The following is a 20,682-nucleotide window of genomic DNA, read 5'->3' on the forward strand; positions in this document are numbered from 1 at the left end:
TGTGGAAAGGGTAGCTCACGTGTAAGGAACAAGTCATCTAACTCCTCCATGAATCTTTTGAAATTTTAGCCTTCATGGCAAAATTAACATTTTCAGTTTTCAGAGAGAACTGCTATGAAAGAGAAAAGGAAAGAAAGACACGAAGAAAAAGAGAATTTTCTCTTTCTTTTAGAGAAAGAAGGAAAAAGAGAAATAATATATAGCCAAATAGCGATGAAAAATAAAGTTTTGGCAGCATCTTATTTAAACAAAAAACAAAAGATAGAAAAAAAAGTAAATTTCGAAAAAAGTAGACAATTCACACACCTTCCAGTAGAAGATGTGCTAGATATAGTTTTACAAAAAATTCATCCACGATAACAATCAGTCATTTTTTATTTTGAAATAGTGAATATTAGTTGAAAGCAAGGGAGATAAGTCAGTTATGTCAAAATGATTAATTGCAGTTACCTCCCGTGGATTTTAAGAATTATTCTTTCACATTAATAATTTTCTTGATAAAACTATAAAACTTGATGTAATTGTTTTTCTACAGAATCATTTTTTTGTAATTTTTAGAATTTACATTAATTTCGACCGGACACATAAGTATATAATAGTATTTTCACTTGAAATGCGTTGCTTTCAAAAGTTACTATTCTGTACAAGCACCTAAAGTAAAATTCTGCTAAAAAGTGGACTACTCAAATTCCTGACATATTAAAACGACTGTTTCTTTATTGATTTAAATAACGGCGAGCCGTTTTGATGGTTATCAAAGGATGATAAAAGAATTTTCACAGATAAAATAAATTATTCAAGAAAGAAAAGAATTTCACTTACTACAGTCCGACGTTGAATTATTGTCATCAAAATATTTTCGTCCACGGCCGTGACCGCCATGGTCGCGGCCGCCACGGCCACCTCTGCTGCCACCATGGAATTTATTTCCTCTGCCTTGGAATGACATAACCCTTACAACTGCAATAAAATGCCTAAAAATAATTAAAAGAAACAAAAAATAATACATTTTTAACATGACAACAGGATTGGGTTTTCTTTAATATTTCTTTTCAATCGAAAATACTTTTTCAAAAGGTAGATCTATTAACCGATTTCTTTTTTAGTTAAAAAAGTTTGGAGGTTTTCAATTGCTCATTTGCGACATATTTTGTCTTTATTTCATTGTTACTCTCGCTTTCATGCTACCATGTCTGGGGAGGAGCTGCTAACAGGGTACAAAATCATCTTTGAAATCTAGTGAGCAATGACCTTTTTCACTCCCTACTTCCTCTTTCTCACAGAAGAAGTGTTGCAAGCCTATCTCTATTTTATCATTATTTTCATGGCAGGTGCTTGACTAAGCTTCAATCTATGGTTCCCCCTCCCTGTAAAACATTTGTAACAAATACTTATACAACTACAAGAATCATCAACAATTTCCCCTCACTCTCTAGCCGTGCCTATAACTAAATGAAAATTCTATGAACAAAGTTTATTTTCTAGAACTGTCAGTCTGTGGAACACAATACCATAGGGCTGCTTCCCAGATGTCTATAACATGATCGTTTTCAAGTCTAATGTAAATAAGTTCTTGTTAAGGCAACCTCTTAAATAATTAAACTCTACCCAAGTTCCACCATTACTGATCATCTGGGTCTTAATAAGTGGTGACCATTAACTAAAAAAAAAAGAATCAGTGACTATATCTCCTTTTTTTTTTTCAGAATAATTGACAATTTTGAAGCATCATATTTGCCAGAAGACCAAATAATGAGATTTCAGGCTTTCTCAGTATCAGCAAGAGAATGGTAAAAAAGATTAGAAAGGAACCCCCCCCAAAAATTGGGGGTTTAACTACAGAGAGAAAAAGGCATGATCGTACGATGTCACAGCAGTGCCGTCATGAGCCGTGAAGATGATGGCATGCTACTCCACTTTGTTCGAAAAGCCTCGCAGTGAAGACACACACAGCTACATTCACATTTTGAACAATGCAGTGAAACACTGGGTCAACCAGTTAACTGGTTAAAATTAACAGAAGCATATCATTTCATTATTAGGACCAGAAAGGAAAATTAAGTTTAAAAAGATAAACAATTAAAATAATCGTTTATGGCATTGGAAATAGGCAAAGATTTACTACTTACTAAGTACCTCAAACCACTCATTTTATACTTATGTATAAAATGAGTGGTTTGAGGTACTTCAGAGAGCGGATTCCAAAAATCATTTTTAAATTTTGGGATCTGTCTATTGTCTTTATTTGAAAATATTCTTTGTGTTGGCAGAAGGAATTGTTAAAAACGTTCTCTTTGAGGAACTTTGACCACCTCCCTTACCTTTTTTTTTTAATAGATTTTCCTTCCTCCATTGCGGTGCCATTTATTTTTTAGACCTACGTACACAAGTGTTTCATTCTTCCACAATCATGTGCAGGAAGTGACGATTGCCGATGGCCAAAGGATTCAACCCCGCCACAAAGCTACCTTTGACGCCATCAGCAAGGATTATTACTCCTAGACCAACGTCAATTGCCACGATAATTAAGGGAAATTTAACATTTATAAAGCCAAATTCTGGCATAATGTTATTAGGTGGAGCAAAAGTGATCGATTGACTGAAAATTGTAATCTCATGCAAGGTCAGCAGAGTATTAAGAACTTACTTCTTAAAGGGACGAAATAATAAATATAATAATAAATTATAAATAATTATTTTTATATCTAGACACTAGCATTTCGTGCATCTGCAATCAGTGCAGGAACTGACGATTGCTGCTGGTTGAAGGATTCGAACCCTGTTACAAAGCCACCTTCAACTCAATTCAACTATATATATCTATATAAGTGACCTTGTTTGTCTGTGTGTCTGGAACGGTCTCTACCAAACTATTGTCAATTTTTTGTCTATAGACTTGAAACCAATATATAGGAGATTTGTATCTGTGAATCAAAATCAATTTGTTTATTAGCCGGTAAAAAATAGGTGCTAAAGGGTCAAATTTAAAAAATTGCAACTTGACATGTCTTAAAGTGCTCCTTTACATATGAGCAAGTCAGTTAATTTGTAAAGTTTTGATATGCATATAGACTTAGCTGAGATGATAGCAAATAACACTAGAACACTAAATGTTTTGGTTTCGAGTCTAGCTGATGGTACTAATGTTAGATTTTTTAAAAACTTTTTAACTCACTACTATATATTGGGTACAATATAATAACCAATAGAGGATTGGCTCTATAATAATAAATACGGAATCTGCATAAATTAAAGTATCATATTTAAGCATATTTTATGATCAGACAATGCTGAGTAACACTGGTTATCTTGAACTTTTCAGCTTTAACATGGATCAATACGAGTGCACTTTGTTGTTCACATTATGAGATTTTTAGCAAAAATGATTTCCAAAAAATGATCTTCCTTTTCCTAAAAACTGATGGCAGGAATGGACATTGGTAACCTTCTTGCCTCTTAGTAAAGAAGAGATCATGTAACATGGTTCTTGCAAAAAAATATATATATATATATATATATATATATATATATATATATATCTGCGGTCAGGGATCAATTTATGTTAAAAATAAAACTTTCATTTAAAACATTAAACAAAATGATTATTTTTTAAAGCTATTTTCAATGGATTAAAATTTTATTAAGGCTATTAATATATCATGACATGATAATGTAAAATAAAATTTCGTCTTTTTTTTTTTAGACGATTAAATTCAAAGACATAATAAAAAGAACAAATATTTTTGGTTGGGGAATCACTTAAGCATATAAATTAAGTTGGTTTTAAGGAGATATTGAAATTCAAGGAATTCTTTCATTGGTGTCTTTAATAACTACTGAAAAAAATTTAATGTAAATCTGAAGTTGGGGCTTGCTATAAAATTTCCGCGTGGAAACATGTGCTTCAATTGCTGTTTTGAACCATTAAGTGGTCTCATTTGCGAACTGTTCAGCAGGAAGTGAAAAGATATTTCACCATGGGCCGTCTCTGATGAGATCCCTGATGGCTTCCCAGTCAGCTTTTTATAATATCTCGTTTTCAGCAATGGCTCATCAGTTTGGGTTCTAGAGTTTAGGGAGATTTCAACCATTATCACTGCATGATCGGTGTTCTCAAGTGGGCTGTGGGTATTCGTTACACAATCATCGGGAACTGTGGTCAGAAACAGATCTAGAAGTGATGCGTGTTGTTCTTGCTGGTCTGGGAAATGGGTTGGAAATGTAACCATCTGTGATAGGGAATGAGATATAGAGAAATTATGTTGTAGTACCAGCAGCATCTGTGTAAGTAGAAAATCCAAGGCAGTTGCTGTGGTGGACATTGAAGTCACCAAATACATGCACTTGTGTGCTAGTGTTGAGGGAAAATGCTGTATCTATGCTGTCAGAGATTATGTTTATTCGGGTACCGTCCTGGGTCAAGGGAGAGAGGTAGAGAAAATAATTAGTCCTGTAAATGTCTATGTATGTTTAACATTTGTTTTGACAAGTGAAGAATCAACTTTATAAGGATTTAATTCTTTTGTTCATAAGTGATCCATATTTGTTGCCTACATAACCCCAGTTGTTCGTATTTACAAACAGTTGTTGTCTCCCCTTTTTTTATTTTTGCTGTGACTTGCGATTGACTTAGTTTAAAGTGTGGGGGACTTTTGCATCTACCACACTCTCTCATCCAGAAACACTTGGTCCTGATGGCAAGACATGATATTAGATGCAGGAGTTATCTCCAACAAATATGGTGCCTAGCATTCCAAAAATGGTCACCCATCTGGTGCTGTCCAGCCTCATCATTGCTTAAGTTTTGGGGTTATGTAGGCAACAAATATGTATCACTTATGAAAAAAGAATTAAATCCTTATAAAGATGATTCTTCACTTAATCGTCAAAACAAACGTTAAAAATACATGGAACTTTAAAGGACTAAATGACTTCATTTGTTCATGTAAAGACTGTCCTAGTTTCTTCCAAACTATCGTTAAATTTTGGATTTTTTCATTTCGCCACGTGAAATCTATAGCGAGATAAAAGATTGTCATATTTTTGCATATTCTTATAGCAAATCATATTCTTACAGCAAATCATATTTTTATAGCAAATCATATTCTTATAGCAAATCATATTCTTACAGCAAATCATATTCTTACAGCAAATCATATTCTTACAGCAAATCATATTCTTACAGCAAATCATATTCTTACAACAAATCATATTCTTATAGCAAATCATATTCTTACAACAAATCATATTCTTACAGCAAATCATATTCTTATAGCCAATCATATTCTTATAGCAAATCATATTCTTATAGCAAATCATATTCTTACAGCAAATCATATTCTTATAGCAAATCATATTCTTATAGCAAATCATATTCTTACAGCAAATCATATTCTTACAGCAAATCATATTCTTATAGCAAATCATATTCTTACAGCAAATCATATTCTTACAGCAAATCATATTCTTACAGCAAATCATATTCTTATAGCAAATCATATTCTTATAGCAAATCATATTCTTACAGCAAATCATATTCTTACAGCAAATCATATTCTTACAGCAAATCATATTCTTACAGCAAATCATATTCTTATAGCAAATCATATTCTTACAGCAAATCATATTCTTACAGCAAATCATATTCTTATAGCAAATCATATTCTTATAGCAAATCATATTCTTATAGCAAATCATATTCTTATAGCAAATCATATTCTTACAGCAGATCATATTCTTACAGCAAATCATATTCTTACAGCAAATCATATTCTTATAGCAAATCATATTCTTACAACAAATCATATTCTTACAGCAAATCATATTCTTACAGCAAATCATATTCTTACAGCAAATCATATTCTTACAGCAAATCATATTCTTACAGCAAATCATATTCTTACAGCAAATCATATTCTTATAGCAAATCATATTCTTACAGCAAATCATATTCTTACAGCAAATCATATTCTTATAGCAAATCATATTCTTACAGCAAATCATATTCTTATAGCAAATCATATTCTTACAGCAAATCATATTCTTACAGCAAATCATATTCTTATAGCAAATCATATTCTTATAGCAAATCATATTCTTATAGCAAATCATATTCTTATAGCAAATCATATTCTTACAGCAGATCATATTTTTACAGCAAATCATATTCTTACAGCAAATCATATTCTTACAGCAAATCATATTCTTACAGCAAATCATATTCTTATAGCAGATCATATTCTTATAGCAAATCATATTCTTATAGCAAATCATATTCTTATAGCAAATCATATTCTTACAGCAGATCATATTCTTATAGCAAATCATATTCTTACAGCAAATCATATTCTTACAACAAATCATATTCTTACAGCAAATCATATTCTTACAGCAAATCATATTCTTATAGCAAATCATATTCTTATAGCAAATCATATTCTTATAGCAAATCATATTCTTACAACAAATCATATTCTTATAGCAAATCATATTCTTACAGCAAATCATATTCTTACAACAAATCATATTCTTATAGCAAATCATATTCTTACAGCAAATCATATTCTTACAGCAAATCATATTCTTATAGCAAATCATATTCTTATAGCAAATCATATTCTTACAACAAATCATATTCTTACAGCAAATCATATTCTTACAGCAAATCATATTCTTACAGCAAATCATATTCTTATAGCAAATAATATTCTTACAGCAAATCATATTCTTACAGCAAATCATATTCTTATAGCAAATCATATTCTTATAGCAAATCATATTCTTACAGCAGATCATATTCTTACAGCAGATCATATTCTTACAGCAAATCATATTCTTATAGCAAATCATATTCTTACAGCAAATCATATTCTTACAGCAAATCATATTCTTATAGCAAATCATATTCTTATAGCAAATCATATTCTTACAACAAATCATATTCTTATAGCAAATCATATTCTTACAGCAAATCATATTCTTACAGCAAATCATATTCTTACAACAAATCATATTCTTATAGCAAATCATATTCTTACAGCAAATCATATTCTTACAGCAGATCATATTCTTACAGCAAATCATATTCTTATAGCAAATCATATTCTTACAGCAAATCATATTCTTACAGCAAATCATATTCTTACAGCAAATCATATTCTTATAGCAAATCATATTCTTACAGCAAATCATATTCTTATAGCAAATCATATTCTTATAGCAAATCATATTCTTACAGCAGATCATATTCTTACAGCAAATCATATTCTTATAGCAAATCATATTCTTACAGCAAATCATATTCTTACAGCAAATCATATTCTTATAGCAAATCATATTCTTACAGCAGATCATATTCTTACAGCAAATCATATTCTTATAGCAAATCATATTCTTACAACAAATCATATTCTTACAGCAAATCATATTCTTACAACAAATCATATTCTTATAGCAAATCATATTCTTACAGCAAATCATATTCTTATAGCAAATCATATTCTTACAGCAAATCATATTCTTATAGCAAATCATATTCTTACAGCAGATCATATTCTTACAGCAAATCATATTCTTATAGCAAATCATATTCTTACAACAAATCATATTCTTACAGCAAATCATCCTAAATCTTATTTAGACACAAAAAAAAAAAAATGATTCAAAAACCTTTTAAAAAATATTAATTTTCTATCCATCAAGACAAAAATGGCGGTGACTGGTGCTTTTTTTGTTTTTTAAATTTTAAATTCTATTAAAAATAGTAGAAAAAGTTTTATCTTACTCTGCTTTTCATATAAAATTCAGGTTTTTATCTGAAAAAATAAAGTTGCTCAAGAATAATGGATTTTAATTTGTTAAAAAAAAACAAACAAAAAAATGGTAGAAAAACTAAGTTGTTTTTCTACCATTTTTTGGCCGTGCATAAGCTAGGGCATGTCAGGACCAGCCGACTAATCAAATTGGACTCAATCCAACTGCCTGTCAGACTGTCAGAAATTTAATACTGACTAGAGATGGGGTTGGTATAAAAGATTGTAAAATAATCATTATTTCGCGACCCCCAACTTGGGAGTCAGTTATCACCTAGATGATGACAGATGATGTGTCGACTCTGTGTGAGTTGCTGGGCAAGCTCAGAAAGGGACCAATGACACCCACATCCCGCAGAGGCCTGTCTGCAGCGTAACTCATCATCATGCCCAGAAGCTATAAGGCAGACAGGGAACTCCGCAGAACACGGAGGACATTAGCACCCCTCAGAACTCTATGGAATGAAGTGGTGTGCTTCAACTAACCTACTGATTTCCCATCTGGCCCAAGGCATGTTCAGTATATATCCAAGGGCCAGTGCCTCTTACCATTTTTCCAAGTATATATATAGCATTACAAGCATATGCTGTATTTTCGTGGACATCGGCAATATTACATATCTAATGTGCTTCAACAAGTCATATTTTTTTTTATTTGTGGGTCAATTTTTAAAAGACTTACATTGATGGAAAGAGAATAGAATAAGCATTCCAATGATGTTAATTTATTTTTCTTTTATGTGTTCAATGTTTTTATGCTCCAAGTTAAAAATGAAGAAAACGGTAAAAAATGATGGCAGCAAAAAGGGAAACTATTTTTTCAATGTTTACGTTTTATACGTTACCTTTGGATACACATGTGTGGGGTCAAATTTGATTGGATATGGCTACAATTTTATAGATTATTTAAACATAGAAGTCCATCTCTACTGGTGTTTGATGTTTATTTTTACAACCACAGGAAGCAAAGTTACGATCAAGCAAAGTTGATGAAGAATATTTCAAAATTGATAATATAAATTAGCATGTATCATCCATTTTCATATAGATAATAGTTTCAGAATTATTTTCATGTATAATATGTAAATATTTGATAATTATTGTGTGGAAATTTCTTTAAAATGTTATCTTTTATAGAAATTAACAGAAAAATGGCTTGCTAAGCACTAATGCTAACATAATGCGCTGAGCTGACTAAAGTATTCTCTTAAAAATAGAAAACTGTTTCTCTGCTTTTGTCTTGCTAGACTAGTCATTTTTTATTCTGAGTTTGTCAATTTAAAAAAATCATTTTCAAATTTTATTTCTAAACAATACTATATTGAAACGGTTATGCCATTTTTCGCATTTGCTGTTTTTTTGTTTTTATTTTTCAGATTTTTTTAAAAGAAATTTTAACATCGTTCGTTTGCATCACGTTCGTTTTCTTTGGGTTTTTTTTTTTCGATTATTTTAAGAAGTTTTAACATTGTTTACATATTATATATAAAAGCAGAGTTATTACTTTGCTTATTCTTTTATTTTGATTTACCCCCCCTCCCCTCAATACACACCTCTAAACACCTGGGCTACGCCGGGTACCCCCACTAGTAACAAATAAAAGGTACTTGTGCACTTATTCTACCATGCTGAAATAATAACGTTATTTAGTAACCCATTCTTAACATAGGGAAGGAAGGGTGTTTTGTTAACTATTTTGTACTTTCACCAGCAAATAAAAAAGATATTTTAAGACTTGAATTTATTTTTAACTCATTGTCAAGACAGTTTTTTTCGAATCTGTAAAACAAACCCGTTTTTTTTTTTTACTGAGGATATCTAAATAATAATAATAATAATAATAATAATAATTAGGCGGTTTGATAAAGAATTTCATTGTGATGCATTTTGTAAATTTTTACCTTGTTTCCACCTTAACGTTTTTCTTTAAAATGACTACTTTTAAGGTTTTCGGGTATGCTGAAAACGAATATCGCAATTAAATTTTCTGCAAATAAGTAGTTTTCCGGATATTAAGCAATGTCATTTCTTACGTTATTACTAGTGGCCATCTTGGTATGCACATTTGTGCATAGTTTCTCGGGGTTGTGCTTGTGCATACCAAGATGGCCACCAGTGATAACATAAGAAATGACATTGCTTAATATCTGGAAAACTACCTATTTACAGAAAATTTAAATGCAATATTCGTTTTCAGCATACCCTAAAACCTATAAAAATAATCATTTTAAATATTAAGGTGGAAACAAGGTAAAAAATTACCGTTTTATTTCTTTATTTACATAATTGAATTTTCAGTAAAACAATAGAAATGACAAAAATTACCATCAACTGGTGAATATATAGCTTATTAGGATTCTTGGTATCCTGATACTGTGAAAGTTACATCAAGGATTCATGTAGAATACGATTTATGGTTGCATCTCAGAAAATAGGGGTATATTTTGGGCCAGATAGGATTTACAAAATTGAAAATTGGACTGGTCCCAAAATGCATAAGTTCTGGTCGACTATGGGAATTTCCATCTTTTACAGAAATCCAAAATCTATATGAAAAATTTTCTTTGATTTATTTCTGAGATTAATTCATATCTACTCAATTTTTTTTTATTTGAGGGGAGTAGTAAATACTGGCCTTAAATGCTCTTTAAGCATTCAATGGCTACACCCAGGATTAAGCTCTCCTTCGGTGAGGAGGCAGGAAAATGCCTATTCTCATTAAAGCTATATTTAAATACCACTATAATACTTAGTTTTGTTCATGAATAGACACCCACTGTATGATACCATGTGCCAGTTTAAAAAAAATTGAAATTTGTACATCTGAATTCATAATTCATGGCTTAAAGAGATACATCAGATTTGACTGCATAATCTGAAAGAGCACACAATTTTACATTAGAGTGTCAAGTTTCATGAGAATAGCTTGCAAAAATAAATAAATGGTGGTGAAATTACCAAATTTCTTGAAATGTTGAGGTCCGTAATTCAGCCCACTTTTTCTAAAGAAAAATGTCCACGGAAAAGCCTAAATTTTGGCACTTAAAATTTTCATAACTTTTGAACTACTGATAGTATTTGCATAATTCAAACGGATTTAAGCATCTTTTACATAGCTCTTTTCATGCAAGTTGATAAAATAACAATTATCTAAAAAGAAAAAATCTTGTAATGCTACCAATCTGCTGGGGATTCCTGAGAAAGTAATCCCTGCATATATCTTTCAGGAAATTCTTTCAGTTCACAATTGTATAGCTTGACCGCAACCCACATTTGCGCTGGAGACTCCTTGTTGACGCCATCTCGATCGCCCATAGGTAGATTAGCTTAATAATGTAGGCGATCGTCAGTCGCGAATTGGCAAAGAAGGTCCCAATTCTAATTGAGGTCCAACAGTGACATGTTGCATTGCGACATCTCCAGCCGTATCTGTCCGTAAGGTTTGCTCTCTTGGGAAGTAAGCATTTGTCTGCAGGTGGAGCACTCCTTTGCTTCTGCCACCAATTTTCATAAGAGTGTCAAGTTTCATGAGAATAGCTTGAAAAATAAATAAATGGTGGCGAAATTACCAAATTTCTTGAAATGTTGAGGTCCGTAATTTAGCCCACTTTTTCTAAAGAAAAATGTCCACAGAAAAGCCTAAATTTTGGCACTTAAAATTTTCATAACTTTTGAACTACTGATGGTATTTGTATTAAAAATGACAATTATCTAAAAGGAAAAAAATCAACTTGAAATGCTATGTTGAAATATTTAAATAACTGTTACTTTTAATACAGAAATTATATTTAAAGTTTTGGTTTTCTGTTCTTCTATGATCATTATTTTTTCCCATGTTTTTCATCAAAATGTGTAGCATATTTTTATCAGTTACATGGTTAGGAATCCTATACTCCGCTATAGTATTATGCACTGATATGAATCAGTGCAGAATACATATCAGTGCAGAGTCGAAAACGCCTTAGGGTAGAACCAACCATCTCAGATCTCCACCCCCTCTTGGCACTGGTGCTTCCCTTATTTTTTCAACATGCTACAGAGGCCTCCGTCTGCAAAATAACACAGGCAAGGGCCAAAGTAGTGTGTTGGAAGCTACTGACCACTCTGTTGACGGATCAATGACTGCTCAACCACCAGGATTCCATCCTGATGTCTTATGGGTCGCCCCCTCAAGACCAATAGTCTTCTCTCTCTACAGAGGTTACTCGGTGTATCCTACAGCCCCAGCCAACAGGGTGGGCCGAATTGGTAAGTTAAACCAATAAGTTGGACAAGACTATGCTGTCTTTGGAATGTCAGTAATAGCTCAAAGCTCAAAAAATAAATTACGGCTGATGTACATGAGTGAGGCCCCCAAATGAAATACGCATCGGCTTCAATAGAAGCAAGGACAAGAGTTCGACAAGAGCTGTTAAGTGTTGAGCAGGCAGGGGAAGTTTGGCCAGTCGATAAAGGATAAGAGGAAAGACATAAGTGGCGCACGCCTCAGCTCTACCCTTTAAGGAAAATTTCCTAGGAAGCCACGAATTGACTGCAGCCTCCACCTTTGATTGTACCTCCAACCAATTTTTATCAAGTTGGAGACCCGGTCCGAACCACACGCCAAGGATCTGAACTGGACCATCCGTCCAGCTGAAGAAAGCTGGGAGGTTTGCGTTTCCACTCCAAGTGCCCAACCGTGGTCCTACCGACTTGCTGCGGTTTATCTTGGTCCTTGTAATTCTTTCATACTGAGCGAGCGTCTCCGAAATCCGAAACGATCTCGATGTCTCTGAAGCTCGACACAAACACCAGGACATCATCGACGAACGCGTATACCTTAGCGGCTGAGCCACTGGGTATTGTAATTCCGCGCAGGGCCGAATTTGCCTCCCCACGTCTCAGCTTGTGGAGCAGGAGCTCCAAAGCCAGGCCATAGAGCAGGGGTGACAGCGGACAACCCTGACGAACCGACCGAGAGATAACAAAGGGTTTCGAACGTTTTCTGTTGACTTGCCCAATGGCTGTGGGCTGTCGATACATTACGGAGATCAACTTGCAGAAGCCCGGTTTAAAACCGGTGGCCTCTAAGACAGATGCCAAGAAACGATGGTCGACCCTATCGAAAGCTTTGGACTGATCTAAGTTGATCAGCGCTGCTTCCGTGTCGTCATCTATCCCTCCCTCTAGGATCGTGCAGATCAGGTGCAAGTTGTTCTGAATCGATCTCCTCTTCACAGCGTAGTTCTGTTCCAGTTACACCAACTCGCCGATAACAACCTGCAGCCGATTCGACAGGACCTTGGCCAAAATCTTCAACTCTGTGTTTAGCAGTTATGGGTTTGTAATCGTCTAACTGTTCCCCACCATGCCCGTCACCTTTCCTCATCAATGTGATCACTCCCTTGGTGACTTGCCCCGGGATGGATCCCTGAGCAAACCAATGGTTGAACACATCCGTCAGAAGAGGCAGAAACATGGGCGACAGCCTCAAATACAGTTCGTATGGCAGACCATCGAGCCCCGGCAATCTGTCACAGCTGACTTGCTTCAGCATAGTACAAACCTCCCGCTCCGTCACCCGGCACTCGCTACTAGCTGCTCTAGCCGCCTCAAGGCGATGAGAGTCGGCCAAATAGTCGCTAAACTCAAGGACCGGAAGATCGGGCTGCTGCATAAAACGCTCCTCGAAATGTTCTCAAAACCCCTCGCAGATCTCCAGAGTCGATTCCAGGGTGCGTCCATCCGGATGTCTTACCTTTGCAATGTACTTGTCTGAGCCACGCCTAGATATTTCACGATGCGTGTCAATGTTGGAGTTGACTGCTTCACTGCCTACCTTCCTAAGCCTAGCTCTGACTACTTGACCTTCAGAATGCTCGCTATTCTCACGCAGAAGGTCCTGCTTAGGTAGTTCCTGACTAACCCTATCACCCTCCCCCATAGCCCGGGCTAGTTTCTGCTCTAGCTTCTTCTTCGTCGTGGCCTTATCTAGTGCAAGGCGCTGGGCATAGTTGACGGAGAAGGTTCTAATTTTGGCTTTTAGACCTACCCACCACTTACTTCCGGTAACCACCCCCACTAGTGCTTTTTGAATTAATTCTATTGGCTTCTCTTGGAAGTCTTGTATCTCCAGAAGGGAGGTGTTTAACTTCCAGTGAGCTACTAACTTAGGCCTATTTCCTAGCTTCAGCCAGGCCATAACTAGTTTATGGTCCGTCTGACCTAGCGAAGATAAGAAGTCTACTTCGTCTCTCCTAACTAACATCCTGTCCAAGTAAGTGTTTGGATAGGAGGAAACGCTATTGGTCCACGTCCACATCTCCTGCCCCCGGATGCTCGACCCGAAACCTGACCACATCTAGCCATCAGATCAGCCAGGCTGGGCTTGCACCTCTCCGATCCTCTAGCATCGCCTCCTACCTTATCTATGTTGGGGTCTAACATGGCGTTCCAATCCCCCATTAGCACTACCCGCTTCCGACAATTTACAAATGCGTCAAGCTGACTGAAGAATGAGACTGCCCGGCCTGATCTTGGCCAAAAGGCCAAGAAAAGCTTAAAAAGCTAAGAACAGCATCTATTAACAACAGACCTTTGATCTTAACCAAAAAGGCCAAGCATAAAAGTGTTACGGACAGACCGACCGACGGAGTGACTTATAGAGTCGCTTGCACGCGACTAATAAAGAAAAACCTTTATCACGGTAACCTACCTGTCACAGAATTAAGATGGTTGTCGAACAGAGTTTTCATTTTAATGTCGTCATTGTCTTTTCTCATATCGAAAAACAGTGAAAGTACAGAATAGGTACACAACATCCTCCCGTCCCCATGTTAAGAATGGCTTTCTAAATAATAACATTATTTCAGAATGAAACAATAAGTGCATGAGTACCTTTTATTTTCTTGAATAAAAAAAACCCCTACTCTATGAGAACACGACTGTTTGTGTTGTAATAATTATTTTTTATTCAAAAACAAATAAAAATTTCAATTGTTCAAAACGTTTTTTCCCAAAGCTTATTGGGAATTTTTTTTAATTACAATATTTTTCATGACCATGCTCTAAAAATGTTTCCAAATTATTTAGTTTTTTTTTGCTTTTCATGTTTCATTTCTACTACTGATCTCGATATGTATTTCAGTGCTAATCTGGACTTGCGCCAATTTCCCTGTTAATAATTACCTATAACTATAATCTCCGGCCAAAAAAAAAAAAAAAATATCCAGCGAAAAAAAACAAAACAAAACAAAAAACATAAAATAATCCAAAAGTGCAAAGTTCAAGGCAAAATAAAAATAATAAATACACACACGCCAAAATTCTTTCCTTTCTTTTCAAATTAATGAAAGATCCCTAAAACACCCTGCTTAAAACATCAGAGCCGATGCGTATTTCGCTATGGGGGCCTCACTCGTGTACGTCTGCCTAAATTACTACTAAATCCACTCAATTAGTGTCAGCGTGACATATTTGATGAATTTCTTCCAATATTTTGTTTGTTTTCATGATTTAAATCTACGATTTAGGAGACTTCCCAGCTGAACGTCTGATGTCGGCCATCGAGTCGTCATCGATGTTCTAACTTACCAACTCAGCGCTACTTATATTTCAAATTAAATTGAGACCACCGAGAGTAAGTACAGGCCAATGAACATGACAGCGTGATGTCATTACCAGATCATCATGTAGGTATACGGTGCCTAAAGTTTCTTGTGTTCAACCATGTAACCATGATTTAGCCATAAAAAACATCTTTCATGACCCTTGTGGTAATTTAAACATTTTTTTTTCTAAAGAGAAAAACAATTCTTCATTTAGATAATTAACTGCACATTCATTTGGATAATTTTAATCTCACAGTAAGTGAACCTGTTTTTGAAATTTTCTTACATGTCTATCGAAGAAAATCGAATATTTCATTTTTTTTTTTTAAACTGCAAAACAAACAATTTTTATATGAGAATATTTTTCAGTCCTTTCTTTTAATAATAAATAAAACTTTTCATTATTTTCCAAATATTTTAAATTTAGAAGCATTTTTTAAAACAGTTTTTAACCAAAACGATCGATGAATTCACCAGGCATAATTTATTTCTTTGAAATATATTTAAAACTTGAAGTTTGTTTGTTTTATAACATTTCAACTGCAAATAATTTACATGACTGAAATGGGAAATGAAATAGGAAATTCTATGTTCTCTATCGAGACATACGAACACAAATTCATCTTAAAAATTCATTAACTAATCAGTTTTAACTAAAGTTTTAATATGAACTAAAAATAAAGAGTACATTAAATTTTAGTTAACAGATTTCCTTGTGTTTTATCTTATAAATAATGGGAACGTGGACCCTGTGTAAACAGTGTTTTTATTCAATGATTGCTCCGTGAAAGCATTTTCTTTCACTTTCTTCGTATATATATCTTAGACAGTTTTTTTTTTAATCATGCGTTTATTTATTTTTTTTTTATTTTTTTCGCTTTTTGAGGGTAAATTTGATTCATATTTGTTTTTATTTTATTTCATTTTAATTTTTTTATTCTCTCCACTAAAGATTTTTATTTTTTGTTCAATTATTTTTTCATACATATTCAAATAATGCCCCCCCCTCCTTTTGGCCTCAAATAGTACTTGCAAAAAAGTTTTTGTGATTAAATAAACCAAAGAAAACCTTTTCCTTGACAGTAACATTCCCGATACGTCTCCCAGATCGCCAGGACCAGCAAGCCTCACTTCTGGATCTATTTCTGACAACAGTTCCTGATGATTGGGTAACAAATGCTCATTGCCCACGGGAATGCTGATAACACTGTGATAATGATAGACATTACTCTAAACTCTCGACCCCAAGTTGAAGAGCCATTGCTCAAAATAAGGTACTACAATAAGGCTGACTGGGAAGCCGTTGGAGATCACCTCAGACATACCCGATGGGGAAATATATTTTCTCTTCCAGCAGAACAGTGCGCAAATGAGACTACAGAATAGTTCAAAGCAGCAATTGAAGCACATGTTTCTACACGGAAGTTCTATAGTAAACCCCACTCTCTCCAATGGTTTGCCAGCTGCCATTGCTCAGAGGCGACATGCATACCATAGATTTATCTGGCATAAGTCCTGTACAAACAGACAAAAGTATATAGAAGCTAGAAATAATTGCAAGAAAGAAGTTGCAACAGCTAAGAGTAAATACACTGAAACCACCATGAAACGCATTGAAGCACAAAAATTAGAAACTCGTGATTTCTGGAAAATCTACAACAGTGTAGTAAATAACGGGCGATCGGCAATTCCCCCACTATCAAACAATCAGGAGGTTGTTTGCACAGAGAAAGCTTACATGCTTGCCCGTCAGTTTGCCTCAAACTCTATTTGGGCCCAGCAAGCTATTCCCTCCCTGATTTTCCTCTGCGGACAGAAACCACACTAGATGATCTACAGATCACACCTTCCCAAGTACATGATATCATAAAAAACCTAGACACCTTAAAAGCATGTGTACCTGACCTCATCCTAGCTGTGTTATTAAAAAAATGCTTTGCTAAGATCGCTCCTGTTTTCTCTAAACTCTTTACCAAATGCCTTAACGAATCTTGCTTTCCTGGCTGCTGGAAAACTACTTCTGTGGTACCAGTTTACAAAAACTCTGGTGCAAGAACTGACCCATTAAAATATTGCCCAATTAGCCTCCTCCTTCTTTTCGCCAAAATATTTGAGTCCTTAATTAATCAAGCTCTAAGTCCACCACCTTACAGCTCCTAAACTTCTGTCATATCACCAATATGGATTTAGGCAAGCCCGTTCTACTGCAGATATTCTAACTATAATCTCTGAACATTTAAACCAAGCACTGGATAAGGCAGGGGAAGGGAGGGCAGTAGCCCTAGATATATCTAAGGCTTTTGGCAGGGTATGGCACGATGGTCTTCTCATGAAAATAAAATCCTATGGTATTACTGGACGAATGCTTAGCATAATTAGATCCTTCTTAAATGAGAGAAGAATCCAGGTTGTCCTTGATGGGCGTACATCCAAAAAATTTTATATAAATGCGAGTGTACCTCAGAGATCGATCCTTGGACCTTTATTATTTCTGATATTCATAAATGACTTACCTGATAAAATTGTCTCTAAGATGGGTACATTTGCCGACGACACCACACTCTATAGCAGGCATGTGGGGAAAACTAATGAGTACATATCTAAGGTAATGGTCGAAACCCTTGAGGAAGATCTTCAGTCTGTAATGGAATGGGGTCAAAAATGGATGGTAACGTTCAACGCTTCTAAGACAAAGCTAGTTTCCTTTAATGATTACATGAAACTTTACCAACCTCCAATAGCTATGGCTAGAGATATTTTACTTGAGAGCACTTCGTTCAAGCTCCTTGGAATAGATACATTGAGATCATTGCTAAGGCTGCTACAAAGAAGGGGGCTCTCTCTGTCATGCTAGAAAGTTACTTACGCCTGAAAGTATCCTGTACCTCTACAAAGCCACCATTCCCCCATGTATGCAGTACTGCTGTCACATTTGGGCTGGTGCATCTGCTACTAGTCTCTTACTCCTGGACAGGGTCCAAAAGAGAGTCGACAACCTAATAGGCCTTGAACTGTCATCTAAACTTCAGCCCCTGTCCTACCGACGAAATGTTGCACCCCTCTGCCTGTTTTACAAGTATGTTAATGGTGGATGCTCTGACGAACTACAAGCACTTGTACCCCCCTCAACGTAAATACCTCCGACAAACCCAACAAGCAGCAAAGTCCCACCCCTACACAGTTGAGATCCCTAGATATAAGAAAGCCTTTTACTCTAATAGCTTCTTCTCCAGAACTGCAGGACTTTGGAATTATCTTCCAGTTTCCTGCTTCCCCAACTGTACTGACATGCAGAAGTTCAAGTGTAATGTGAACAGAGATGTTGCTGCTAAATTTCCTACATAGTACCCCTGGAACTTAGGTCCCTGATAGTAGCCGCTTACATCAAAGTGGCAATATGCCTTGACTGGGATGAAAATGTAATAAAAAAATTTTTAAAAGTATGAGTAAATGTTGTACGCACCCTAATAATAACATTATTTAGAAAGCCATTCTTAACAGGGGAAGGGGCTTTCTAACTATTCTGCACTTTTACCTAACAATTTAATGAAAAAAAATAAAAAACCATACCATAAAAATTTATTTTAACTTGGAAATACTATCTAAAATATAGCACGGTATGTACACTGCACAAGCACCATTATTATTATTATAACAATGATAATAAGAAAAATCTGGTGTAGATGACATCGACTGGCGCCACATCAACTAGTTGTGAAGGGTCAGGGAAGATGGAAAGACCGAGGTGGGAGAGTACTAACCAGATTTCCACTGGAAGTGGGCAGTTCAAATCTTGTACCTTGGGAGGGAGCATTTTGTCACCCAACCCCAGGAAACACAGATGGCTGATGGTAACGAGAAATCAATGGCAATGGCTGTTGTGATAACGTGCAATCATCTGCATGAGCGGTCAAGAGGTGGAGAATATTGGAAATCTGAAGAGACTTATTGTCACACGGTCTCCAGCGAATACCACAGGTTACTACCAGTGAGCGATCACTGATGATGGCCTGTGAGACAACTCCTAGTGAGTGAAATAATAATAAAGTCCCCTCCCAAATTTACCACCATCCTGATTTAATATCGTACATGTTTACTATATTTTCTTAGTTTTTAACCAATATTCACATTATAGTATGATTGTCTTTTAGTAGTTATGTAAACTTCATTTCCGTATTCATGTATTCTGCACTGATATGAAGATGAAGACTATAGCGAAGTATAGGATTGCTAACCATGTAACTGATGAAAATATGCTACACATTTTGATAATTTCTGTAATACAGAAATTATATTTAAAGTTTTGATTTGCTGTTCTTCTATATTCATTTTTTCCCATGTCAGAAAAAGTTACGGTACTCACATTTCTGCAGCTTCTGACGGAGATGCTTGAGACTAAGAATCGAGTGCTTTTGCCTTGCTAAGGATTATTTTTATTTGTAATCAGTGTCACCTGGCGCTTGTCTGCCATAAAAAGGGGCTAAGTGCACACGGTTTTTTTTTCTTCTTCTTCCCTTTGACAGCTCAAGCATTATTTTTTTGCACTTCCCTATCAAGATCCTTTCGGATCTACTATTATTATTATTCCCTGAAACTACCGGACCTTGGTACAGAGTTTTTTTTTTTTTTACACAAAGTCGCAACATCGGCAATCTGTTGCAAGAGGATTAAGGTAAGATATTTCTCTTCTCCATCGGTTGCCGTTGTTAGCTGACATCACTTTCTTTTTTTTTTTTTCCTTGCTAAGGCCACCCCTCCCTCTTGTACAGATGCTTCCCATTGGAATTCGGCACAATTAAAAGTAATAGTTATTTAAATATTTCAACATATAATCTTGTGGGGGGGGGGAAATCCAGCTCTCCAATAAGGGGCACTCTGGATAGGAACAAAAATTAAAATTGTCTCAGTCATGAAGGATTTCTCCACCACCAGCCGGGGACAGATGTAGCATCAGAACGTTATTACTACTATACTGTGATCTTGTTCCGAAGGCCAAGAATTGTTTGTTTTGTTTCTTTGCTTGTTCCCTGAATTCATAATTCAGTTTTATCAACATTAGATTGTATATTGCTTTAAAATTACGTAATTTTGCATAGATAATATTTATATTTTATATTGAATAAAGTACAGTTTCATTATTAATCGAATGGCAGATTTGGCGTTTAGTTGCCCCCAACCATTTTATCAAAAAAAAAAAAAAAAAAAGGGACACGTTGAGTCGACACCGGTGTGGTGTACATATATTGTAAACAGAAAGTTTCAGTTAGTAGGATTTCTATATC

General features: G+C 35.1%; 1 protein-coding gene across 2 annotated transcripts in view; it reads right to left on the minus strand.

Moving 5' to 3' along the window:
* Positions 1-20,682, minus strand: part of LOC145269289 (ATP-dependent DNA/RNA helicase DHX36-like) — a 180,114-nt gene that overhangs the window by 158,850 nt on the left and 582 nt on the right. The window contains exon 2 of one of the 2 annotated variants that reach the window (XM_080124973.1): positions 823-960. In XM_080124973.1, coding sequence (XP_079981099.1) covers positions 823-960 — 138 coding nt within the window. Of the gene's footprint in view, positions 1-822; positions 975-20,682 lie in introns of both variants that reach the window. The other variant, XM_080124974.1, reaches the window with a different exon arrangement.

This window comes from Euprymna scolopes, chromosome 45 (assembly GCF_053919585.1).
Source record: "Euprymna scolopes isolate OS-2025 chromosome 45, ASM5391958v1, whole genome shotgun sequence".
NCBI classification, from domain to species: domain Eukaryota; kingdom Metazoa; phylum Mollusca; class Cephalopoda; order Sepiida; family Sepiolidae; genus Euprymna; species Euprymna scolopes.